The sequence below is a fragment of the Dermacentor andersoni genome, chromosome 10, assembly GCF_023375885.2.
Source record: "Dermacentor andersoni chromosome 10, qqDerAnde1_hic_scaffold, whole genome shotgun sequence".
In the NCBI taxonomy this organism is placed as follows: domain Eukaryota; kingdom Metazoa; phylum Arthropoda; class Arachnida; order Ixodida; family Ixodidae; genus Dermacentor; species Dermacentor andersoni.
Window position 1 is genome coordinate 123,387,622 of NC_092823.1, and position 26,586 is coordinate 123,414,207.

General features: G+C 46.7%; 1 protein-coding gene across 1 annotated transcript in view; it reads right to left on the minus strand.

Moving 5' to 3' along the window:
• Positions 1 to 2,127: 2,127 nt before the first annotated feature.
• LOC126544922 (venom metalloproteinase BumaMPs1-like) overlaps positions 2,128 to 26,586 on the minus strand; it is a 33,741-nt gene continuing 9,282 nt past the window's right edge. The window contains exons 3-13 of the mRNA XM_050192471.3: positions 23,384 to 23,476; positions 21,377 to 21,515; positions 19,178 to 19,335; positions 16,535 to 16,606; positions 15,794 to 15,930; positions 15,633 to 15,682; positions 13,590 to 13,698; positions 11,749 to 11,910; positions 9,586 to 9,724; positions 7,257 to 7,397; positions 2,128 to 2,443 (exon numbers count right to left, since the gene is read on the minus strand). Of these exons, the coding sequence (XP_050048428.1) occupies positions 2,240 to 2,443; positions 7,257 to 7,397; positions 9,586 to 9,724; positions 11,749 to 11,910; positions 13,590 to 13,698; positions 15,633 to 15,682; positions 15,794 to 15,930; positions 16,535 to 16,606; positions 19,178 to 19,335; positions 21,377 to 21,515; positions 23,384 to 23,476 (1,404 nt within the window). The 3' untranslated portion in view covers positions 2,128 to 2,239. The remainder of the gene's footprint in view (positions 2,444 to 7,256; positions 7,398 to 9,585; positions 9,725 to 11,748; positions 11,911 to 13,589; positions 13,699 to 15,632; positions 15,683 to 15,793; positions 15,931 to 16,534; positions 16,607 to 19,177; positions 19,336 to 21,376; positions 21,516 to 23,383; positions 23,477 to 26,586) is intronic.

Sequence of the window (26,586 nt, forward strand, 5' to 3'; positions counted from 1 at the left end):
GCGAGCTCGTACTCCGAGAGGTCCAGCGTTGCCGTGGCTGCTAGGACGGAACGATGCGTGCGGGCGACGAGCGGCGGTCCGCGTCATCGTTTGGGGCCACGGCGAACTGGAAGGGTTGCGGTGGGTGGAGACCATTACGGGTGGCGGGCCACTCGTTGATTTCTTTCCACGTGCCGTTGGGCACTTGTTGCGACACGCACTTCGGCTATCCCCTCTCTGTCTTTCACTTACCCTCGCATAATCTCGCGGTGGACCACCGCGGTCGTCGTGAGTGATGCTCCCCCCCCCCCCCCCCCTTACGGTGGAAGTGGGCGTCCTAACCGTTCTTTTGTTCTGATTCCACCTTCTCAGCTTATCGTGCACGAGCTAGGGAAGTGAAGGGGGAGGAGAAGGCATTGCTTCGAGGTGTGTAACGACGCCCTTACAGCGGGTCAGCATAGCATTGTGCGACTACTTCCACCCTCGCCTAGTTTTGCGGTTACAACGTGAGGTTCCGGCTTTTGGACTGAAAGCGGTAAAGCTGGAACATTTCCTTGCTAACCTTGCTGCGATGCGGTTGTTGGAATAGATACGGTGGAGAACGTCCGTGCCAAACGTTCGCTCCAAACATTGATGAAAATTAGCTGTGAATACTATTTGGCGTATTGCAACGATATTGATGCAGGGCGTTGGGCATATCAACGTTGATGCGTGAGCAGAGTGATAATGAGGAAGGAGGTAATTAGGTGTGGTGTGGAAAGCTAGCATGCTTATGTTATTTGCGCTTTGCAGCTCTACGGTGTATTCCACTGTGCGTCGTTTGATAATCATGAGACATAACTTAGATAAAATTTGGGAGGGATAGCATCGTAGGAGCAATCTGCCAGCGAACTTTTCTACTCGCGGATGCTTTGTGGGCACCATCAAATAAAATCAAAATTGCGATAAATAGGGTTATTCTTGATGCTATCTGGTGTATCAAAACATTTGTGTCTGTGAAATGCCATGCTTATAGAGAAGAATATTTCGTGAGGAATAAATTGAGCAAGGGTGGAGGGGGAGAATGCTTACTTCTGAATACACTGCCCCCATGATCTGCCCGCCTTACTCTCTGCAGACGCAAACAGCGAAACCTGATTAGTGTTCAGTATAACGCTGTCGGATTAAGAAGTGGTGGATCGTTAACTAAAACGATAAAATTAACGCAGGGAAAGAATCGTGGCTTCTTACATGACGCAGCATGCAATCATTCGCTGGCAAAAACGCGAAAGAAAGACAACGGGAAAAAAAAGAAAGAAATCTTAGAATGGATTGTCAGCGCAAGTCTTCGAATGATGGTTAGCGAAGCGGTTATGTTGTCATCGCCGGCTTGAAAGCCTGCCAAATTGCGAAGGATTTCGGTCACCGGTTGTGGTAACGCTGGCGAGAAAAGTGCCACAGTGTGGCGAGTGAGTATACCCATAACAGCTGGTTGTTACTGCATCGCGTTGGGCTTGTTAATTATAACCATACCATTGAAGAAGTACGATAGGGGCTATAGAAAACGAGGGCACGTCAGCAGGTTGTTAAACAGTAGGCCTCGCATTATACTGCATTGTTGCAACTTCTGCAGTTACCATGTGGGAATATGTGTATCGTGTTGTATACTCAGCTACAGCTTATGGAGCTATTGTTGCTCTCGCTATGTGTAAAAAATGACAATAGGATGACATGCGAACGCTATGTAACGTGCTTGGAAGCATGTTGGAGCGCTTTGTTTGTTTTAAAGAGCAGGATAAGCCGCTCAGCTTTCTCGAGGACGAACCATCCTCAACTACAAGTCACCAGCTGTTTTCATTACGTGCGAAGGTTGAAGCTTGACTGATTTGGTAACGATGCAACTCGAAGGTTTCCAGTGCGCACTTATACTTAGGAATAGCTACAGTTTCACTCTCTTAGGTATCTTTCACTCTGCCTGATCCTTTTTCTCAGTATGTATGTGCTGTGAACACCTTCAAGATGTTTTCATTGCCTTTTACATTGCATGCGACATGTCTCATGTTCTATACAGTTGCTTCGGGACGGACTGATATTCTAACTTGGCTTTCTTGCTAGGAAGGCACTCGCTATGTATTCGCCAAAGGCCAAGAGTATTCTGAGAAATCGGAATTCTTACTATTATTGTCCGTTTATTGTTCTCAGCTACCGTCTTTATTAATCGACGTGTTATGTGAATTATCCTTTCCTGCCGAGTCTACGGTCGCGATTCCTTGCTCTGCATTCATGTCCTTCTTCGTGGATAGCGCACCTTCTGCCCAGATAGTGCTGTGGTGCTGCAGTTGCAGGGAGGACATCGTGGAGTGGTCATAGCTGTGGGTATAGTGGGGGCTCTGGTCGAAGAGTTGACCGTGACGGGCTGGTATTTCTTAGTCGGTGGCGCCGCTGGCTCTTTAGGCTTCGCTACGCACATGCCTTGTATGCAAACCTGATAAAAAAAGAAAACAGAGAGGAGTGAAAAGAGACATAATCGGTACTGTCGTTCAGCAAAATTTCATTTCGCTCCCAGGAACGCCAGATTACAGGGCGGGCATATTCGTGACGGATGTAATCCCGCAAGTGTATTCACGATCGTGTCCTGCTCACACCATCGCCTTCAGTCTTTCAATAACTTTACTCTTCTTGTAGCTGAGCAGGTTCGAAAGCAAAACATAGAGTATGGTCCACCATAAAATGGAACACTTAATTACTTTTCATTCCACCATAATAGGAAAGAAAAGCTTCATGTGATGCTTTAAGTAGACGTATATTGAGATGAAATCATCACCAACGCCTTCGTGTCAAAGCCGAGCTGTAATCGTGCCTGAAATACTAATTTCGCGGTGCCTTAACAATGAACCCTACTGTTCTTCAAGCTAAGCTCTTCAATTTTTCTTTCAGTACTACCAACTGCGTTCTTAAGTTTACGTCAGAAGTGAATAACGAAGAGTAAAGCAGGGTCGCGGTTCTCGGTTGAAGCCATCTTATGTGAAAAGTTTTTTAAAATTCTGATCTCTTATAAGGTATGCTCAAAAAGTAATTTTAAAGCAGTCACTGCAATTTTGTTGTACATTTGTCGTTAGTCATCTGAAAGTTTCCCTCAACGCACGCACTGGAAACGATAGTACGCATTCAAGCGTGTCGGAAATCTGTCGGAAATCTGTCGGAAATCTGTGGATCACTAAAGGCACTCAGCTTTAATTACAGGCACTCTACGAACGGTTTTCAGAACTAAGACGTGAGACATGTAATGCTATTTACTTTGTCCGCGTGACGGTGAAATAACGCCCTTGAGCTTCCCAGCACCAGTATGAAGCTGCAAAGCGTACGCAGCTTGGCCCGCACGTACGTAATTAAGTGCGGACTGTCTTGGAGGGACACAGAAGAATACATGTATGTTGTAGTACGCTTCTGCTGGGTAGTGATGAGTTGCGGTTTCGCACGCCTCATGCGTGATACGTGCCACGTCCTCTTACCTCTATATTTAAAAGCTAACGGCAACCAAACTTCGCTTTGGCTAAATTGGTAATGAATGAGTTGTATAGTCTAGGCATAGTCTAGTCTAGGCATAGTTGTATAGTCTGGAGAAATCCAGGCAAAGCTGCACTGCAGGTCTGGTAACTGTCGATCTTTTATCAGCAGACTTTTAATAGCACCCAAGTAAAAGGCACGTGCACGGGTGTACGGACTTGACGTAAGTCCCAACCGTCGCCCGCGAGACTTTTCAGCGGGCCACTGGCGGCGACTAACCACGCAGGCCATGCCAAGATAGAGAGGAGAACTTTATTGAATTAGAGAAAAACCACAGGGTCCCTCGACGGTACCCGGTACAATATCTGAAACTAGGCTTTTCATGTGGCCCGAAATTTTGTTCCAGTTCACCTCTAATAACGCTCTGTGAGCATATGTTGTCTATGTTGAACCCCAGGTTCTCTTTCTAAATTGTTTTTTTTTACACGAATATGTTTTATGCAGAGCTCCCCCAGAAATCTGTTCCTCGTCCGTACGTCACGGAATCTTCATCACGTTAATTTCCGAGCATCCCCGCGAGATGACGCTACTTTGCCGTTATCCCATGAAAATGGAAACGAAAGAAAAATCCGGGGGGAAAGTCTCTATGGTAACACAAAGGTGAATGTATTGCTTTTTGAGGCCCGCGCTGGCTGCGTGAGAAAAACAAAAACAAAATATAACGGAGCAAATATACCCCACAGGATGAGGCATGTCAGTGCAGCAAAAAAAAAAAAAAAAACGGCATTGACTCGGCACATTGTAATGGGATGCCAAGATATTCATCCAGCGAGACCTGTAGGAAGTGCCCACTTTCCAGAAGCGTTAGGATAGAAGACAGATTAACTGGTCGTCAGTCGAGATAAGTGCAACGGCTAGAGTATTGGTGGAAAAAAAAAGCAGGGAAGCGATTGATAGAACCGGAGCCATGGTAAAGGTACGGTGTAGTGACACAGGTTTTAAGTGAGAAAAGTCGAGGTCAGATAGGCAAACGGCTAGAAAGCGATAGATGTCGTAAAACCTGATAAAATCAAGCAGACTAGGGGACTGTTCGACCCAACCGCGCTTCAGAAGAATGAAAATAATAATAATAATAATAATAATAATAATAATAATGATAAGAAGAAGACGACGAATCGTGAGGCGGTCCGCACTCTGCTAGGGCACCGGCTGTGGGGCGCTTTATCTTATTTTCATCTTATCCTAAATTTATATATAGGCCTTCTATAAATTTCTGCTAGCGCTTTTTTTTGCCTATTCCTTCGTTTTGAATGTATGCCTTTGCCCCCTTCTCATATTTCATTAGATGCATTTTTCGATCAAACCAGTGTGGCCAATCCCCCCTGTGGGTACGAGCCATGTTTGAGGCAACAACAACGACAACTCAAAGGGGGACCGTCGGACAACGCCACCAGGAAGTGTTGCCCTCCACGTATCAGTTTGGAAGAACACCTCGGCGGGCAGTCGGGGCGGCGGATGGCCTGCGCTTTCTGTTTGGACACACGCGTATCTTGCAACCTTCTTGTTTTCCACTGTCGCGATCCAACATTAGCCTTGGACTTAGTCACCTATAACGAGGCTCTCATCCTGCAACTCGGGCAGCGCTGTGTGCTGTTGGATGAGCGTGATCAGGCATGAGGATGCACGACGAGTCCGCGCCGCGTTTGCATTTCCTTCGTGCGGGTGCTTTGGAGTCTGCGCGGTCGCTTGGCAGGCGACGTGTTTTCGTTCGCGAAAAGTGCGCTATGTGGTAACGACGCAGTTTCGCCAATAATCAATAATGGCCTCTGAGATTGGCGCGCTGGTCTGCCGGAGTGCGAACCTCGCAGGTCATAAATGGACTATCCGTCGCGTCTGATGTACTTCTGACGTCTGGTAGCCTGCGGGGTGCTATTTACGCTGTTCAGCAGAACAGGTCTCGCATGCTTCCTGTCGCTGTCATTGCCTCACCTTTCGAGCGAAAGTGTTCGCATAAGAGAACTGCACATTTATGAACTTGTACTTGGAAATGTGCAGCGTAGGCTACCACTGCTTCTTAGAATACACGTTTGACTTTTTTAGAGCGCAGCTCTTTGGCGTCCGTTCCTGGGTGTCGCGTCGTCGTCGGCGTTGTCGTCGGCCTCGTAACCAGCTCCGCCCCCCTTTCATCCCCCCAGCGCTAGCAGCGACCGACTGATACCGCTGGATGCCGCTGACGCCGCTAGAGAGTCAAGATAACGTGACTGCATAGAACACCGTCGCCGCCATGCAGAAAGAGGAGGAAAGGGTCCCCCCCCCCCTGTTCTTGTGTGGCAGATAGGGTGCTCTTCAGTTGCCGACGCGCCGGTTATTTCACGTAGGCCCCGGCACGTCGACGAATACGTGACCACCTTCCCACGGCTAGACCTGGTTCTTAGCGCTGCGGAAGCGAGGGTATCATATTGTTTGTGGCGGCATCGGCGGCGTTGTCCCTGAAACCAACTCCGCAGCTGGGGTTGACTCACTATCGGCGTCAGCGGCATCAGTCAGTCGCTGCTATCTCTTCCCTCCTCCCTTTATCGTGTTGTCCGCTTGCTGCGCGCGCTTCTGCCCCCATCGTTTGCCGCTGGGTGTACACGCTGCCCCCCTCCCCCCTCTTCCTGCGAGTCTCCGGTTGTCAAAGCGCCGGCTCGAACTTAATTCCTTTCTTCGCTCCTCCTCCAATGCAACCCCTGTGCGGTGGCAATCAGAGAGCCAGATCGGTGGCGGCGGATCTGTATATGTGCACCGCCCGAGCCGAAATTGCCGCTGCCGTTCGCCCTGTGCGGTGGCAATCAGAGAGCCAGATCGGTGGCGGCTTGACATAAAGACAAACAGCAATTTCCTAACACTTATGCGGGAGAACATCCCGTTCCTCTCGCTCGTAACGCGTCCCACGGCTGTGACAACCTCGCGAGGCACTTGTATAGATCTCGTCTTTGAGAATCAAGCATTGCTGTACCAAGTCGAACATATATCAGTCTATTTCTCCGACCACAAAGCTTCCTTCATGACTGTCAAGAACTGTTAGTGGAGTCTTTGTTAAAGGAATACGTGTGAAAAATAAAAAAAAATTCTGTGATAGCGCATACATGTGTTGCTCGATTTCTTTGCCTCAATCTATCGAAAAGGTGAAACAGCTTATTTGCTGCGCTCAAATTTCGCATTAGGAAGTAACGTAATCGTCGGTAATTTTTTTTGTTATGGCCAATTCCTCTAAAAGAGGATCCAATTCTTCTTTCTTGTCTTCTGTTTTCTTTTTTACTGAAGCAGTAATTCCTTTCTCTAACGTTTGTTACACGTACACCCGTGAGAAAAAGTATACGGACCACAGGGCACCCGAATAAACTAAATTTATTTGCATTTAGCATGCGTAAAGTGGAATTGACGAGTAGACTGGAAAGTTCACATTTCCAAGTTTGGACTGCAGTCCTCAATTTCAAGTTGTATTCACGAACTGAGGAAAAAATAGGCTTTGTTGCGCATTCGCTGGTTCGTATACTTTTGCTGACGGGTGTACTTCCCTGCATTAATAGAGATTCCAAGGTTAACTCCCACAGATTTTCTGAACCTTATATTTTGTGCTTATTTAGAATAAGTTTCTTTTCATCGCAGCTGACAGCAGGCACTAAGCTAAAATGATAGTCGGCTTGTAGTAAGCAGCAGGAAAGAGCGCTGCAGCTTCCAAGTAGCGAAGACAAAGCACGCACACACAGGCGACGAGTAGATGAAACAGGAGCAATGTTTTCAGTTACCTTATTGCCGCCACAGGTCGTGTAGTCTAAAGCGTTGCCGTCCATGTAGAAACGTCGCTTTTCGTAGCTGTAGTAGCTGTTCCGCAACACCCTTTCAAGCTTGTAGAACACGCAGCGAACTTTGCAAGTTGTTTCGATGACCTTAAAAACAAAAGGCAAGGGAACGGGGGTGGGTGGGTGAGGCAGACAGAAGTTAGGTTTGGTACGACTCCACGTCAAACACGTGGCGGTTGGTACTTGACCACAAAGCGTTAATTAGTCACATAAAAGATGTAAATTAGACGCACTGGTGAAATTGGTTTAAGCGAAGCTTTCATTTGGGCTTGCGGAGAACGCAGGTTTTTTCATGTTTAGCGACTATTTGTAAGTATACAGCACATTTTAAGTGGTAAACGCCTATAGATCAAAGCTGCGGAGCTCGTACATGCGGATTCCACGCGTGACGATGACTAGAATGATGAATATGGAACAACAACGGCATGGTGGCAACTAAGTGACGACGATGGCGCGAAGACGACGGCATGACTACGACAGAATGGCGACAATTGAACTTCCATGATGGCATGACTACGACATTATGACGACGAGGCAATGACGAGGAATGAATGACGACGCTAGAATGACGACGATGGTATGGCGGTGGTGGCATAATGACAATGAGATTATGATTCTGGGTTCTGGAATGATGGCGATGGTATGACGACGACGGCGTGACAACGATGCTGTGACGGCGATGGCGTGGCGAAGACAACGTGGCAACGAGAGCGTAACGACGACTGAATGACGACAATATATGGACTGATCCCCCCGGCATCACGACAATGGTAAGAACGCGAATGCATAACGACGATGACGCAATGACGATGATGGCATGGCAACGGTGATGGCATCGCAACGATGGAACGATGTCAGCACGATTACGGAGGCGTGTTGACGGCGGTGAGTTGACGATGGAATGACGATGATCGACGTCGTGACGTCATGACAACGACAGCGTGATGGCGACGAATGACAACGCAGGGGTCACGCGAGCATGAAGTCGGCTGTACAGTGACGATGGCATGACGATAAAGGAATGATCACAGCGGAATGAAGGCGATGAAATGACGACGACAGAAGGACAACGATGGCATGACGTCGAATGCGTGTCTGTGTTGGAGCTAACTTCCGCGCTTACATACATCACCTGCCACCCCGGGACGCGCCGCGGTTCGCACTAGATCCAGTGCAGGTTTGCACTATGCCCGGTACCGGACAATCCTGCCAGACTGCACCTTCATATACATATTCCCAAATATATCCGCCGAGACACCGACGGACCAACCGACCAAGCAGCACCTAGGAGCCAGCACCCACCAGCCGAGAAAGTAGGCAAAAACTTAGATTTAAAGAGAGTAACAAAACAAGGAGACGAAAGGCAGGGAGGTCAACCAGTCGCAGGTTCGGTTTGCTACCCTACGCTGGGGCTAAGGGAAAGGGGAATAGAAAATATTTCCACACGGCCACTTATAAGACAACGTTAATGCCACACAATATGGCGATAATTGAGACGGCGTCAACAACAACGGCGACGACGATGACAACGAACAACAATGAGGAGTTGAGGATGGCACGCCCGAGGCGCGATTGTCGTCGTCCTCGGGCGTGTCCTCGAAACGCGAACCACGTTTTTAGGACTGAGCAAGAGGAATGACAATCACGACACTCTATTATGTTGCTGGCTCGGGTCGTATTCTGGGCTCACTTCGAGCAACCGTCCCCGCCCCCACCCCCCTTTCCCACTTAAGATGAGTGGCTGGATGCGCCACGGAACGTACGTAAGTTTCTCAACACTCCGGCATAACTAGGGTACAAAGAGGCCCACTCGTCGACGCACTTGTCGAGCTTCTTTATGACGCCTTGCATAACTAGAACAAACTCGGCGCGACCTATTAGCGCACGACTGTCCACGGCAAGACGCAGCAAGGCATAAGCAAATAACTTTAAAACGATTATGCAAGGGCACCGAAACCTTCACGCCATGGATAAGTAGGGCGCAACAGCACTTTCGATAAACGAACTAATGAACGAGTGAATTATACTTTACTTAATGATGTAAATGGGGCTTCGCTTGTTGGTACGGTGCGACTAAATGCTCCTGGCTGTAAGAGTTCTGTGTACTCTGGCGCAAAACAGCCTTTAAAGTTGCCAACACCTGCGACGCTGTTCCTGGTTGTGGTTAACTGTCGCTCATACGCTACGTGCAGTTAGACGTATACATTGGGCTTGGACTTGCGGCAGATATGAAAACGATGCAGCGCAGGCGGCGGCAACGAAATATTTGTCTTACACTGTACGATTCGATGGTCACGGTGGCGTCGTGTACCACCTCTCTGCAGTATGCCAACTGAGAGACTATCATGCCGGGGTATGTAGCCTGCACCACGTATCCCGTGCTTCTGACGGCCCAGCAAATCGGTCCCGCTCTCCTGAAATGAAACGGACACTGGTCAGTCAAAGACGCCGACGCAATGGTACACACTTTCCCCGTCTCCCTGAGTGCCCACAACATGACCAGCAACGAGAGATTTCTCACAGTCGTCTGAACGCTTTGTATACGCCTACCTTCTTTGTGAAAAAAAAAAAGAGTTTGTACACCTGGACACGTTTCAAGAAACAGGGAATAGCTCTCTGAGCTCTACGGCACTTAATTGATTCTCCGTGAACAGTAATTTATGTGCGCTTTTTATGCCCCTTATTCATAAGACGCGCTCATGCTTGGAAACAACAAAGGAAGAAAATTCTGTTTCCTGGGCTTCTATGCTTATAATTTTTTTTTCTATGAAAGAAATAAAAAGAAAGAAAAGGAAAGGCTGGTAGGTTAACCGGTTAACCACGTTGCACCTGCACTCTACACTGGAGGAAGGATAAGCGAGCAGTAAAGGAAAATGAAAGGGAGAAGGAACGGAAGCGATGCACCTCATTTAAGCACCCGCAGCACTGTCCTCCGCGCTATCAAAGGCGGCAGCAGAGCTCTGTCGTATTCAAAACCTATTTGATCACCGGGCACAATAAATCGACAGGGACTGACAGAGCAAAGACTGCGAGGAATAAAAAAAAGGGGGGGGGGAATGTTTGCACGTATTTGGTAATCTATTCCGTGCCCAAGAAAAGCTATTGTTGCGTATCTATATTTATTATATTATTATTTTTGCACTTTCTTGATAGTGCCATGTGTTAAGAAATGGAAGAAGTGAAGTGGTTCTACGGTTGTGCTTGTACAAAAATAGGATGTTATACACCTGCAAGGAACAATAAAGAGTGCTTGAACTGCTTGATGAACTGATTGATCGATTGAAAGAGACGGGATTGCTTAGGTCTTCTTTTGTTGCGTAATTGCGCTGCTTCCGCGACAGTCGCAGCACGCATGAACTCGTCCATCAAGTAACCCACGCGCGACGAGTATGGTTCAGTGCGCGGGCAACGTTTCTTGATGTATTGAAGCCCGACAAGACGACGGAAGCGACATGAAGTATCCATTGAGTCGACCAGTGAAATAAATTAGCAACTATCAATTACTACTAGTGGTGCTAAATTCATTAAGCGTACTTCAAACCGTGGCCACCACAGGGCGCCCATAGGATGGCCTCTCTTTCATCGCGTCAGCCTGTTTCGTACTATCTGCAGGACGGGCACAGTGTTGATCCCGCGTGACAAGCTCACTCGGCTGGGTTTGCCCATGTTCACGTTTCCCGCGCGCAAACCACGTGTGCAAGGCAATGTATCTTCGCTATAGGTTCGTATCATCTGCCAAGCCCGTATATATACACCCTCAAAATGTTTTACACCCATAATGGTGTTGGTTTGTCCCGTGGGTTTGTCCCAGCTTTGCGGCTATAAACAAAAATTATCGCGCACGACAACAAGCTCCAACTGCATGTGCGATGAGAAAAGGCTTAGTTGAAAAGTCTGTATTAATTTTGACCACCTGGGTCGCGGAGAAATATCTGACGAGATAATTCGACAGCATGCAATTATTATGAAAAAATGTTTTAGGCCCGTTTCGTGTTGTTTGTCGTAGCTATCATCATTTTCATTTGACACAAAGAAGTCAGCAATCAAACAAACTTCGTTTGACCTCAACAACACTCTTAAAACAGTTGCACCCTTTGAGATGTATACTTGTACCACAACAGCAATCGTCATCTGCTTTGCTTGCGTTTCCTTTCTTGAAAACGTTGCGCTCGCTACTTTCCTGTCGAAAATGGTTTCTCCCGCTGATAACGCACATGCCGTTCGTTACTTGGAAGTACCGAGCTCGCAGAGTTGAAGAAAGGAAATGCGGCCAGGACAGATGACGACTATTGTGGGACAAGATACAGCTCAAATGGTGCAAGCTTTTTCAAGAGCGAACGATTCAATCTTGCTCTTTAACGTGAGGGTGCTAGCCGTGGGACCACCGAACACCTTTTATACACCCACAAGGGTGTTAAAATGTTCAGTGTATACTCACCTGAGGACGTACTGCATCTGTAACAAACTGCACGCTGAGAACTGGTGGTGGCTGGGACCTTTGTCGATGTAGCTCATGATGTTCCCGTTGTCCCACGGGCAGCCCAGGGCACCCGGATGTCCGACACTCTTAGGTGCTTCCCCATCGTGCTCCGAACCCAGACTTTTCATGGAATTCACAGAGAGAAATAGATCTCCGAAGGACTGAAGCTCTCTTATCCTTCTCTTAGCGTACCCTCTTATAAGCGTTTGCTACGTTCAATTACATTCTATTAGTTTGCGTAAATATATCAATATTGTATACACGCTAGACACCGAAGACAACTAAAGGACAATATAACTTTTCAAGTCGGTTCTTATTAGGTAGTTATATGTTATACGAATGTGAGATGTTTTGCTTAACGGTGTACCTGTATAATATTTTCGACTAACCCTTTTTTTTTGTGTTTAATGAAGGTCCTAGACCTTGATTTTCTTATTATGGCTGTTAAAGCTGTGAAAAAAATGACAAAGCACCCTTTCTCGACTTGCTGGAGGTGTTTAACTGACGATCGCCAATCAGTGCCTTATGTGTGGTCTTGCGTTGAAGGCTATATCGAGTCTCATATGCGCATAAATTTTCGAACTGCAGAGGACATTGAGGAAAAAGTTTTCTATAGTATACGTTGGTGGATTGCTCTACTCTAGTAACACATTTTTTTTAAATCTGAGGGGGCGGAATTTTGATAAGACGGCAGAGCATGTAATAGTGAAAGGCGTGTGGTGCCACCACCATGATATTTCCGAACTAGGTCACCGTAATGTCTCATATTATGACAACGTGTGGTCGTGACAACCTAATTTTCTAATAATTAAAGTGGATAACATTTCCCTCGGGCAGTAAACTGCACCTATGGTTGAACTAGGGAGCGCTAGTAGCTTTTGTGTGGGCATGAGGATGTGCGTACGCGTGGTCTCACCCGCGGTCCACTGTGCGTTCAATTATTAACTTTAACCGTAATATTTGCGCAACGCGACATTCGATTATGGCACGGCGGGGAAAAACGCAAATATTCTAACTAAATACCAAAAAAATTATATTCGAATATCACAAGCGGTCGTTCCGCGACTCGCTTAGCTCCTCCTATTCGGTGGCTATATACCCGAGAAAGATGCCATACGTGCGCTTTCTTGAGCCAACACTTGCTACGCCGGCTCTGGCACGAATTGTAGCGGCAGTTGCAGTTTTTAGCAGTCTGCGTGGTGACTGCGGTGGCACGCACAATGTTTTGTTCATTTTCGACATCGCTTTGCCGGGACAAATCGGTCTAGTCCGCGCGTTGGAAGGGCTGGTAGGTGATGATAAAAAAAATTAAAACAATGTCTAAGTTAAACTAAGGTTTGAGGGGACAATATACGCGGAACACTATCCTCCTTACACACTAAACTTTTTAAATCGTTTTATCTTCCTGCCTTTCTTTTTCCCCTTTCCTCGTTCCCCACGTTAGGCTAGCCAACCGGGCGAGACCTTGCTTACGTCCCTCTCTGTCCTTCTTTCTCTGCACTTCAAAATATCACTGTCGAAATAGACAACGCAATTGGCTTCGTCGTTTGTCATGAGACTTAGTACAACATCAATACTGGCGAACACTCCCGATATTATGGCGCATAGAGAATAAGGTAAGCACGTACGCACTGATCCTGGGGAGAGAAAGAGAAATTTAATGGTATCCGCAGGGAGGTTAGGCTAACGACAATCTCGGCATGCTACATTATATAGGTGAGATTGTGAGGGATCAAAGAAGTGCAGATCACATGCCCACACGATGCGTTACAGCTTTTAAACTTGGAAGAATTGCTTACACGTGAGCGAGTTCGTGTGTAAGCGTGTGCATGCCCGTGTACAGTCCCGGCTTGTCTTCGCCGAGTGCCACAAAGGAGCTGGTGCAGACGCTGGACACGAACCCGATCCCTGGAATATATATGACGGGTGGTTCAGCGAGGCACACAATCCGCGATATAGAAATTGCATAAACATATGCCGCGCTGTCAAACAGACCGATTTCACGACGGGTTTCGCCCCACCGCCGCTACCACAAAGCATGCTGGTCGGTATGGCAGTAATTCTTCAGCGGAGTGAATAGGCGATTCCTAAAAGATTGCGCGAATGACGTGTTTCCTGCTCCCGAATTGCTCCCGGCGCTTGCAGACAGCAAAAGCATGGTATTGTAGATCGGCTTTTATTACCTAGAGAGAGAGAGAGTCATCGCGGGTCTTCAATTTGAACCTTGAAATTGGTTGAACACTAGTAGAACACCACCTATTGCAGCTGTGGCAAGAAGTGTGTAGTCATTTGTACCGTACCTAAGTGCATGGCTCAGCTGTCAACATGAGGAGGCAGCATAGTGAGGAATCGGAGAAATGAGATGCGAAATGCGGGTAAACGACAGACAGACAGACAGACTGACAGACTGACAGACTGACAGACTGACAGACTGACAGACTGACAAACTGACAAACTGACAAACTGACAAACTGACAGACTGACGGACTGACGGACATTTGGTTTGCTACCTTGCACTGGGAAAGGGGCAAGGGGAAGTGGAAAGATGGAAAGGAAAGCGAAAAGCTATGGCAGAGACCATCTCTGGATCACTGTCGGTGTTAATCGCATAGCCTCAATGCGATTAGCATTGAGGCAATGTGACGACACACCGTATTGCTACTGCCTACGAAAAGCGCCAAGTGTGACGCGTCTGCTGTAGCCGGGCTGCTCTTTCGCGCTTCCCCCTGGACACGCTGCTCCACCTAGCGGCGCCGCCGCGAGAACCGCGTGTGGCACGCGATCGAATCTAGAGTCAAATGAGAGTACCTCAACGTATATGACGCGGTTTCGTTGCTGCCCAGCACCGGATAAATTAAAACAAAATTTTTGTTGTGGTCGTACAACGCGGGCTCCGAGCTTCAGTACAAGCGACCGTAATTCAGGCGCCAAGTACAGGCCGTCCAGAGGGCCCGCGACTTCGCAGAAAGTCGCCACCTCCCGGTCCCGTCGTGGGCGGAGCCGCCAACTTGATGGAGGAGCAGAACTCTCGGCTGGGCTAGTTGGTACACAGTCTCCCCAGCCCCAACCCCCCCCCCCCCCCCCCGAGCGATGGGAGACCTTGTTGTCCAGCCCAGACCTACCGACCCAGCTCGCGCTGGCGGCTAGGGGCCAGGAACTGCTGGACGCATATGGGACCTGAGAATAAGGTTCCACCCCATCTGGTGCCAGCGAGCACCAACCGTCACTAAGCGCTCAGTTCAAAAGTTGATTCTCTCTCTCTCTCTCTCTTCAAGGTTGAGAATGACATGGCACGTAATACACGGACATGAAGTGACGGACATGGCGTCACATTGACACACTGGTGCTGGGGCTGTGGCAAGAAACGAAAAAGAAAAATGCAACTGTTGCCTTAATTATCTACATTCACTCTATTTCCAATATTTTCACAAAGAAGCCTAATGTCTTGCGTATCAGCTCGATTGCAAGGTGGACACGTCGTGCGTGGCACGTGGCCACTATCTATGCAACCTAACTTAACCCACCGAAGTGGCTCAGTGGATACATGAAAATCTGATACTGAGAACGAGGTAGCCGGTTCGATACCCGACTACTCCGACTGTATTTGGATGGGGCTTTAACGCAAAAAAAAACAATGAAATGAAACGTCTCCCCCTTCTTAGGCGTACATTACCGAGCTAGAAGGGGTGAAAACAATCGGGAACCGTTGGCTGCGGCATTTTTCATAACCACGGTTTCAATTTTGCACTGTCAAACCACTTATATAATAAATAAATAAATAAATAAATAAATAAATAAATAAATAAATAAATAAATTTAATTGTCTTGAACAGACTACTCACCCAAGCCGTTTACGGTAGCTTGGCCATTGAGGACTGCGTACACGTCGCGCCTTCGTTGTAGCCCAGAAAAGAAAAAAGAAATGACATATTGAGGAGCTTAAGCCAAGAACGTCTACGTAAAAGTCTAAAAAAATCTGCATTTATACAGAAAGTGTGAATACCCGGAGATAAGGTACACGACATCCGGATAATCGTATTTCTGCGTGTTGTTATAAGCGTATTGCCTAAATTTGTTCAGAGTTCCGTGATCGTATATATAATTCGTATTTTGAGGGTACAAATCGGCGTATGGTTCGGTCTGAAAAAAATGAGAGAAAGAATGATGAATGTACGAATGAACTTCATTTGCAAGGCACATTTACAGGGCTAACGTTAAATCAATCTAGCATAGCGTGGGATGTGATTTGGGGCGAGTTGGTAATTAGTCGTTAACTTGTAAAAGCACGCTACAAAAAAAGGGCAGAGGCAGAGAAACAACAAAATTAACTGGAATCTTTAATTCTGGGGGGTCTTAGGTGGCAGAAACTACGATATAAATATGAGGTATGCTGTGTAGTGGGAAAAACCTAATTATTTTGATCATTTGGGATTGTTTAACGTTCACTATACATCTATGTATATGCACCAGCATTTTTCTTTTTCTTTTTTGCATTTCAACCCCATCGAAATGCGGTCGCCGTGGCTGGATTCCCAACCCGCGACCTCGTGCATAGCAGCATGGTTATAGTGACGCAAACGCCAAACCAATAAGCCACCATTGCGGGTAAGAAACGGGTGCCCCCTTTGTTGTTCGTGTTTCTTTGCCTAATCGCAGTGCGGGACCTTTGTGAGCGTTCACTGTCGACCTCGAATGCTAGATTACCGCGTTCTTTCTTTTTTGATTCAGAGTGTGATCCCCTTACCACGGACATCTCGACGCCGGTGACGATCACTGATATCCGAGGATCCTTGGCTGCTCGGAACCTGAGGCCCACCTGTTGAGAAGCAATGCCGAGAGTTGGAAGGTACGCGTTCGACCAGTGATGCACACCGATATACGCACACCAATCAGCGGAGTCGCGAATATTCAAAAGCGTAAGCAATGCGCGTTCTGGGGGGAACAAACGCATGGCTGGAATTCGACGGGAGGAGTTGACACGGGGAAACGTTTCCGCGGCAAATTTGAAGAAGACAAAACGCAAGGTCGGACGGGTAATAGGACCGAGAAGCGCGAAAATGCCACCGGTCGTAGAAGAAAGAAGGTTTAACGCCTGCCTTCGCGGCCGAATTTCTGGCGGTTATATGTAACTTGTACTTGCGCACCGCGATGTCTGCACTTGATAGAGTACCGCGTAGCCAACCTGTCATCTGAAAGAAATTAATTCTAAGTTTGTCGCTTCGCTTTGTTTATTCCCCCTTTCATTACTATAATAACAAAAGTATAATGATCCAAGGCACGTGTGGGAATCCATGTGATGCAAATGGTTAGTAAAGCCGTTAAATAAATGCCGTACAAATTAATGGTGGTGCTGACAGTTGTTCGCTTTCATAATATGACACTAGTGATCTCATTCAACGTTTGCGTTTATCTGCCACTAAAAATTGGGACCTTATTAAGCTAATGCATGTTTTTCTTATTTTATGTACTGCACCGGTCACAAGCAGTGACACAATGCGAACTCCAAGTCGGGTGGACGCACGATTTCAGAAATCTACGCAGAGATGTTAGAAGGACGAATGTGACGTGAGACGCTCGTCGGAGACAGAATGATGGGTACGACGCATACCTAGCTACGCTTAAGGATTTTGTACCTCTTGTATCCTTGCGGTACATAGCGAATGACTAAATAAAAAGAAAGTCGAGTAAACCAAAGAAAGCGTCGAATACAATGATATATTACATTGAGGGCGGCGTGTTTTAGAGATACCCGTGGGCCAAAAACATATGTTCTGGTCCTAGGCAAGAATTTATTATGCTTTTTTTTAAGACGCTGAACAGAGGTGGGCTTAATGACCTACCTTTTTCGGTCAGAATACAGGGGTTATGAAGGCCCGTTGGCTAATAAGCTTTGTATAGTACCTATACACGCAAATATATCCGCCGAAATACCGACCGGCCCAGCAGTAGTCATCAGCAGTGACCACGTCATACCCAGAAGGTGAGCAAAAAAAGTGTCGCTATGAAAATGACCTTCGTGTGGGTTCTCGAACGCTGTAGATTTGCTTTGCGAACCTGCCGTCCATATTGCAAAAAAAAAGAGAGAGAGAGAGATCGGCGCTTAGCCAACAACACCTGGCTTAGCAGATTCGTGGCCCTTTATACGCTCCTAAACTCATTGCGGCCCAATTCTGTCGGCCTCCACAGGTTGCCAGCAAAAAGATTTCGAAACCTGCGCTCGATGCGACAAGTTGCAAACGTTTAGCGTTGCCCTGGAATGTTCGTTGCGATAGTACGTCGTTGACACTTCTACACTGTGTCATACCACGCCTAAAACTTTACATGCGCAAATGCGGCTTGCATAATCGTTCATTCGTGATTCACTTGGAGGTGTTAAATCTTTTAAACACCTTTTTCTGCCAGTTTTCACTGTACAGTTTCCTTCCGATAGAGACATTTACTTAGGACTGCACATTGCGTGGTCTTCTTTTTGCTCTCGTTGTTGTTTCTGCTGCCGAGCATGAGGTCATGGGTGCGAGTCCCTGCCCCTTGTGGCTGCAACTCAATGGCCTTAAACTTCAAAGGCACTCGTTTACGCAGATCTTAGGTACGTATTACAGAATACCATGATGGTCGGACTTAATCCGGAGCTATGATGTGTGTTGGTTTTTTCTGTCGCAAACCCAAGAAATAAGTATATTGTGGTGTTCTTCGTTCGCTTGGCGCCAGCTGCCATGAGTCGTCCGCGAAAACGTATCAGTTCCGGCTTAAATGCTTAAGAACGTACGTACTGTCACACTCTTACTTGGTTTATGTATATACATATAACAACTTGCTTCACCACGAGTTGGTCTTTTCAGCGCGTTCTGCTGCATTTATATCGCCTGCCTTATTGAGCCACGAAGGAGAGTCATTTTGGGTTTCAAAAGCGTACCTTGATGAAACGTCTCTCCCACACCTCTTCCCCTTGTGAGGTTACAAAATGGACACCCAAAGTGGGCTGAGCAGAGGTGGTAGCGTACAAAGAGCTGTTCGTATAACAAAAGTTGACCTCTCTCTTTCCGTTTGCGATTTCCTGTCATTCTATTCGCACTACAGCAGCAGGTGCAGAAAGCGAAGACTAGCAAATACATCAGGTGAACGGCTGACCCAATTGTAGTTTGCTGAAGCATGGCAAGTGCGTATGAATTGATGAAATTCTGTAAAACACTTAAATTTCTGACTAAAGCAAATGGGTGTCCTAGTGACAAGCTTTTCTTACACTTTTTTGATAGCCCATTTCATCTGTCTGTCTGTCTGTCTATATATATATATATATATATATATATATATATATATATATATATATATGGTACACCTATAAAGAGCTGGTACACTGGAAGTTTCGTACACGCGACGAGGTACTCACAGAGTTAGTCATGACGCACAGGTACAGCAACATTGCCTGGTTTGAAGGGAAGTGTCTGTGATGTGGTCCGTCCGCAACGAAGAATAGTTCGATCTGAACTGAGTCCGGCACTTTCGTCGGTTGCTGATTCCACCGCTCGCTGATAACAGGCTTTTCTTCTGCAATACGAAGCGTGCGCATATTCGACGACGGAAGTTGTTATGTTAGTGCTCAAGAGTTCGGCGATAACGTAGTTCTCGAAAGAAACGAATAAGCGTTGCATCGTGTCATGACGTCACACGCTTGCATCATCAGCCGGTCAGCGAAGTGCGCGATCGAACGCACAGCTTCAGAAACTACGTGGTGCATCAGATCCTTTTAGTAGGAATCAACGTAAATAAGACAGTATGCGCGAAAACCCTAGTGGGCACTCAATTTCAGAAGCGTAGAATTTTTGGGCCTGTTGGTGATGCATATTTGACTACAGACAACTTCGAAAGACGGGATAGAGTGAGGTGAGACAGCCAGGACAAGCGCTACTGAAAACTGTGAACGTATATCGGGAAAAGCTCCGCTGCAGCAGGACAATGCGCCCAAGACACCCTGAAACGAGCAACAAGAAGAGTAGGCCCCCAAAAAATAAAGCAAGGCGATACGGCAAAAATTGGCATACAACACCTGCACGATCTCTTCGTGAAACGGGTTAATTTGGAAGCATCTGTACGCTGTCAACTGCGCAGAACTGTCACAGGTGGAATAAAAAACAAAACAGAAATGAATGAACCAGCCTAGCTGTAGCTACCCATGACTCGCGCTTCTTTGTTTAAACGTGACACCGAAGCCACGCTAACGCACATATCAGATTCAGAAATTACTTTTAACATCGCTTCTAAAAGCTCACGTTCTAATTTAGTTTTTTCCACGGCCTGCACCTTCCGCCTTCTTCAACCGCGGATATCAACCGCAGCTTTTTGCAGTGTATAGCAAGGTTGCACCCTTCTCCTCATTTCAAACTCCTTAAGTGCTGTCCAAACCGGTCGTGTGCAAGTACAGTTTACAGTGTACACATGCTTCCCAATTACCACGTTTCATGAAGAAATCGTGCACGAGTTGTATGCAATTTTTGCCGTATGTCCTTTTTTTTGCGCCTGCTCTCCTTTTTCGTTTCGGGATGTCTTCGGCGCACGCACGCATTCTCCTGTTGCAGCTAAACTTTTCCAATAAACGTTCCCAGTTGTCCGTAGCTCTTGTCCTGTCTGTCTCGCCTTACCTTTTTTCGCCTTTCGTGATTTCACCGCAGTAAAAAAAAAGAAGGCACTCAGTTTATTTAAAAGAATATACAGGACACTCTTCACGTTGGGAGTGATCAAGATTATCAATCACAGCCAACGAGCTAGTCACAGATTTTAATCACAGTTAGTCACATGGTTCACCACTTCAGCCCTTCTTTGCACGTGCCATCCCGTTCAGAACTTGGAATTCACCGCATCTCACAAACCGGGACATGTACGCATCAATGTCATTCATAAACTACATTTTTTTACCCGATGTTACTGGACGGGAAGTACAGCAGTGGAACCGGAAAATGGGTGAGTCGGTACTTATTCATTTGTTAATGCGAATAGCATTCTTGACATTGTCAGAATTGTTTTCTTTCCGGCTATCTAGCTATCTCCCTGTCCAACCCAAAACATGTAGTAGGATCCCGAAGACACTGCATGCAATCTAAAAATGTGAACCATTTGCACGGCGATGTGTCACTGGTTATGTGGGCCGCTCTTCAATGAATCTCTTTGACGCCAGCTTGGGTATGTGACACCCGAACCGGGTTGCAGGTTGCCGGGACAGCATACTTGGGCATGAGCCCGTGAGTACAGCTGGAGTGCGGTTGTATTTTCGATCACAGTACAATAATACATCCTAAGCCACAACTGTACCTAAATAAGCTCGTGTGGGAGGAGTGCATGTGAACGAGATGGTTTTCTTGCCATTTAGGTTTGTTCTCAGCTGCAGTACCCCGTATCGCGTTTTCGCCGCTCCCATTGCCGGTAGCATGTGGTAATCCTTTCTACATTGCCGCTGTACGTAATACGACGCACTGCATATTTACAAGATTTGTTTGTTCTCTTCGATTTCTCTTTACAGCTCAGTTTTAGTTCTGCTTAACCTAGCTGCTTGCATCTTCTCCTTATTCACCAAATTTCCGAACAGTTCGCCCACCTTTCTCTGTGTGCCGTAGAGTTCTGTCCAACATTTCATGCTGCTCGATTTCGTAGATCTTGTGAGGAACCAAGCCGTCTACCGATCTTCCTGCGACCGGCATTGGCTCGATCCTGTGCTTCGGGCCCACCAGTCCGTTCTGGAGGGCGGAAAAAAATATGCGAGGAGTCACGATTGCACTCTCAATATTGTTCCACTTGAGTTAGTGAAACGCTTCTTATGGACACTGCAGGCGGAATATCGGCATCGGCGTCGCCGATATTTCCGTGTATATGTATCGGCATTATTTTATTTATGTTTATAAAGATAGATCCCATGCCATCAATCGTCAAATTTGCTCAAATCACATCTTATAATTGTGAGTGAATATTCCTCAACATCTTTGATAGTCCAGCGTGCAAGCAAAACGTATTGAAACGTTTCATTCACAGCGCGCACGCCTTTTATATTAAGTTTTCTCAAGTAGTTAAAAAGTGCAAAACATTATTAGTAGTTTCACAATGTGAAAGTGACGTAATTGTGCTGGCGCTGCTCTTAAACGGGTATACCGTAGTGGTGCCCCTGCGATGCTATTAGAGAACTTAATGGCATCGCAGAGATTTGCGCCTGTCCTTGTGGGCTCTCTCTCTCTCCCTCTCTCTCTCTCTCTCTGTCTCTCTGTGGTCGTTCGTTTGCGCAGTTACAAAACTGTTTACACGAATACAGGCACAGATCCTGGTAGATTGCTTAGAGATATTTTATTCTTACTTCAAACAAAGTAGCTCTGCTGCAGGGACATTGACGTGGCTGTGCATCGCTAAAAGACACTTCTGGCAACCGCTCAGTTCCTTACAATTTTTAAGTATAAGGACCTCACTGATGTCTTCTTCTAATATGCTACTTAACGTGCGTTCTGTAAATGATATTTGCCTCGGAGCTAACGTACATGTTCACAGCAGCATCATGATGCAAACTATGTGGTTTCAGGAAATACATGAACGAGGATGATCAATGTGAAACGGTGGGGCTCGGAAGAACACATTCTACGAGAGACGGAAGAACAGCAAAACAGGTGTACACTTCTGTATTGCCGTTCTCATGTGGCTGGCGAATTGCTCAAATGCTACAAAGTCACGTCAGCGCTTCTAAGATTAAAATGTCCCGTATCAAGGCTGTGAAGAATTTGTAACGCAACACACAGAAACTGCAACATCAAAGGAAACGCGAATGTCAAGACACCACACTCTGATCTTACTACAATAAGGGGTTAAGATCCTTAAGTGTTTGTAGTAGCCCTGCAATTAGGAATGTAATACAACACCTGGAGGAGAAATCTTAAGCTTTCCTGCTTAGCACGCACGTTTGTAAATCATTTGTTCATGTTGTGTCTGAGTAGTATGTGTCGCTGATGAGACACCAATTTATTGAAGCCGGATTTCTTAAGCAAAGCAAGAGCATCGCTCGAGGAAGATAGAACAGGAAAAGCAAGCATGCCACGAGGGTATGCGGGACGTCGGCTTCTGTAGTAGCGTGCATACATGTTTTTAAACATGCATTCCAACAATTACACAATATTAATTTTCTATGAAGTGCAAACGAGATTTAAAGACTCCTAATACCGAAAAAGAAAGTAATGAATTAGCGGTAAATGCTTGAGAAATGCGTTAGCATTAAGTCGGATCTCTCTTAGATCCATTATTTGAACCGCGTTCACCACATTGCAAGGTGTTCAGGAGCTGAATATATATATATATATATATATATATATATATATATATATATATATATATATATATATATATATATATATATATATATATATATATATGCATGCTATCTCACTCCCTCTTCACTTGTACGACATGACCGGCTTCCCACACTTCACCTACATACACATGTTTCCATACTGACTCTCATAATGCCAAGACATTAAAACACGCACGTAAAAAGGAGCAGCACGTGTGCAGAGCCTAAAGCATGAACCAAAGCCCCACGATGGCGCATAGAAATTGTAAATGTTATACGCACCATATGGACGCCGTACTCGTCTCTGGTCACAGCTACTGTGGCAATGTTGTCTTCGTCTTCGAACAGGTCCTTTTCGATGTCTTCGCCGTTGTACTGCACGGTGTATCCAGAGTCAGTCTCGTGCGAACAAACTATGGCTGAGTGAATCTCGCGGTCCCTGATGGTCATCTTTCCCGCAAGATTGTGGCGCACTTTAGTAGGGCGAAAGACTTAAGTGCCTCCTGGGGTCGAAAAATGCGTTGTCCGGCGTTATCGACAAAAATTGACCGTCTGGCGTTGTGGCACCAAAATTCAATGACATCAAGATTGATGTTGCCACCGACAACCATTGGTGGTAGTCGAACCCTCGACTTTGGTGGGACCAAAATTCGATGGCACCAAAATTGATGTTGGCACCATTGATGGTCGAACGCACGACCATTGGTGTTAGTTAAGCTAAAATTGATGAAGGCATAGTTAATTCAAATAAAGTTAATTAAGGCACTCGAACCCACTACATTTGTTGGCAGTCGAAGCCTCGCCCTTTGGTGGGACCAAAATTGGTGTTGCCACCATTGATGGTGGAATCCACGACCAGTGGTAGGTGTCGAACCCGCGACCTTTGGTGTTGATTAAGGCAGAGTTAATGAATATAGTCAATTAAGGCACTCGAACTCGCGACCTTTGGTGCTAGAAAACAAGTAATAGGAAGTAGCGCATTCGAATGAGAGAGAGGGGAGAATGTTTGGGGAAGGGAGAAGAGGAAGAGAGAGAATAGAGACATGAACGTACAGAACAAGTAATAGGAAGTAATAGAGTCAGAGCCGCTCGTGCAAACCAGACGTTCTCAGAAAGCACAAAAGTGTCTTTACGGCCTTCTGAGCCGATGACCAGTGGGGACGGCGTCTTAGTACTGTCTGCGCACTCAGATGGCGATCATCTAGTTTCCTGAATGTGTTGGTCATGGATTGTCCTTGTGGTTCAAATTGACGACAATGGCACGATAAGTGGTCAATCTTCTTTTCGCATCCGCAACGATCACATGCAAGACTGTCAGCCATTCCCATCAGTGCTGAATAAGCTTTCGTGAAGGCATGAAAACATCAAGCAATTTAACGAATGTCTCGTGAGCGCGCAGGCTTTCGCCTTCATTTTTTTAGCGTATACTAAAGTGGCTGTCAGCTTTTCATTGGCTTCTATGGGCGTGACATACACGTGACCACAGAAGGAAGGAAGGAAGCAAAAAGTGGAGAAGGAAAGGCAGGGAGGTTAACCAGTTTAGCTTAACCGGTTTGCTACCCCACACATGGGAGAGGGATGGGGGCGATGAAAGATGGGGAAGGGAGAGAGAGAGAGAGCACATAGCAGAGCACACACGCATCGTCCGATCAATCTGGCATGACCACGGAAGATTTTCGTAGTATTCGCGTAGTTTCGACGAGAGATGGCGCCAGCAGTGAAGTGCTCGCGCCACTTGATGGCGCGGGCACAGGAGGAATTTTCTCTTCGTTTCAACTTCAGAAAGTTTGCGCTTTAACTTATCACACCCGTCATGCTCTAATGATTTCATTACTTTTTTTCTGCTGTAGGATTGTGTCGGTAAACTTGCCTCTTTATTGCGATAGCAAATATATGGACACCCTGGGCGCATTTCCGATATCGTCGGCGGCGATGGCGTTGCCATTGCCGTAACGCTTCATGTAAAGTCCAAGTAGGATAACATCGCGGCCACTTGCCATATGCTACGAGTTAAAACATGCAAGGGTGAGCCGAAAGGTATGGTGGCTCTATCTCGGGTGCGCAAGGGGGAGGATGAGAAGGAAGCGCGCCCTCTTCTGCGTTTTTGTAGCGATGCCTTTTGCGATGCTATTCCTTTTCGCTTCGTTTTTTTTTTTCGCGTTTCATCAGTGTTCAAAGCGACGGGCCGCCAGGGCTGTCAGTGAGATAGGCCAGCCGTGAACGGTAGGTGATAACAACGGCACAGAATCGAGTGAATGGCATTGCTACAAGATTGCGGCTGAGCTATTCGAGTATATACATTTGTTTATTGACTGTTCACAAATACAAAAGCAGGCTACATTAGAGCCGGCTATCCGAAGAAAGAGACACATTGCAGAAGCCCCACAAACGTACTTATTCTACAAAGCAATAAATCTTAAAGAAACCTAACAGAGGCACGCCATGCACACACGCATCAAGTAATAGAAGGGCATAAACACTTCGCGATAAAAACGCGTACGCACACATACCTGAATGACTCGTTGTTCAAGTAATGATAAAATCAAACGCAAGAGTTCGCCATTCAATAAATTGGGTACGGACGGACTGACTTTATTGTGGTCCTTCTGGGCGCGCGTTAGCGCACAGCGAGCCGCTTCCACGTCGGGACAGAGAGGCCAAGCCTCTCCGCCGCGTCGTGGGCCCGTCGGACAGCCCGATGTCTATTTATTATTTTTTTTCATGTGAATAGCTTTCTTTGCCGTTTTCGCCCCTTTTTTGTAGTTGTCGGTGGTCAGTGAACCAAGGTCGATGGTCAATGGGTGGACTTGGCTAGGATAACGTACGTACGTACGTTCGCTTGCTCGTTCGTTCGTTCGTTCGTTCGTTCGTTCGTTCGTTCGTTCGTTCGTTCGCTCGCTCGCTCGCTCGCTCGCTCGCTCGCTCGTTCGTTCGTTCGTTCGTTCAGGCCATTCGCCTATATTGACAATCGTCATTGATTTTTTTTCCTAGCGTATGTACAGAGAGAGGAATCTGTTGTGATTGAAAAGCTGAGAGTTCCGCCTGAGTCGAAGTTGTGTCCAGCTGCTGAGCATTGGGGAAGGGAATAAAGGGTCAAAGGAGGAAGCGAGAAAAGTTGTAGAAGACAAAGAGGAAAATGTTGGCTTGAATGAGCACGATGGCGCGTTCTACTCCGGCGGCGGCTGCGTATGGCACGGCTGAGCGCAGCCGCCCGGGTCCTATCTTAAAGAATTAAATTATGGGGTTTTACGTGCCAAAACCACTTTCTGATCATGAGGCACGCCGTAGTGGAGGACTCCGGAAATTTCAACCACCTGGGGTTCTTTAACGGGCACTTAAATCTAAATACACGGGTGTTTTCGCATTTCGCCTCCATCGAAATGCGGCCGCCATGGCTGGGATTCGATCCCGCGACCTCGTGCTCAGCAGCCCAACACCATAGCCACTGAGCAACCACGGCGGGTGGGTCCTATCTTCAAAGCGTT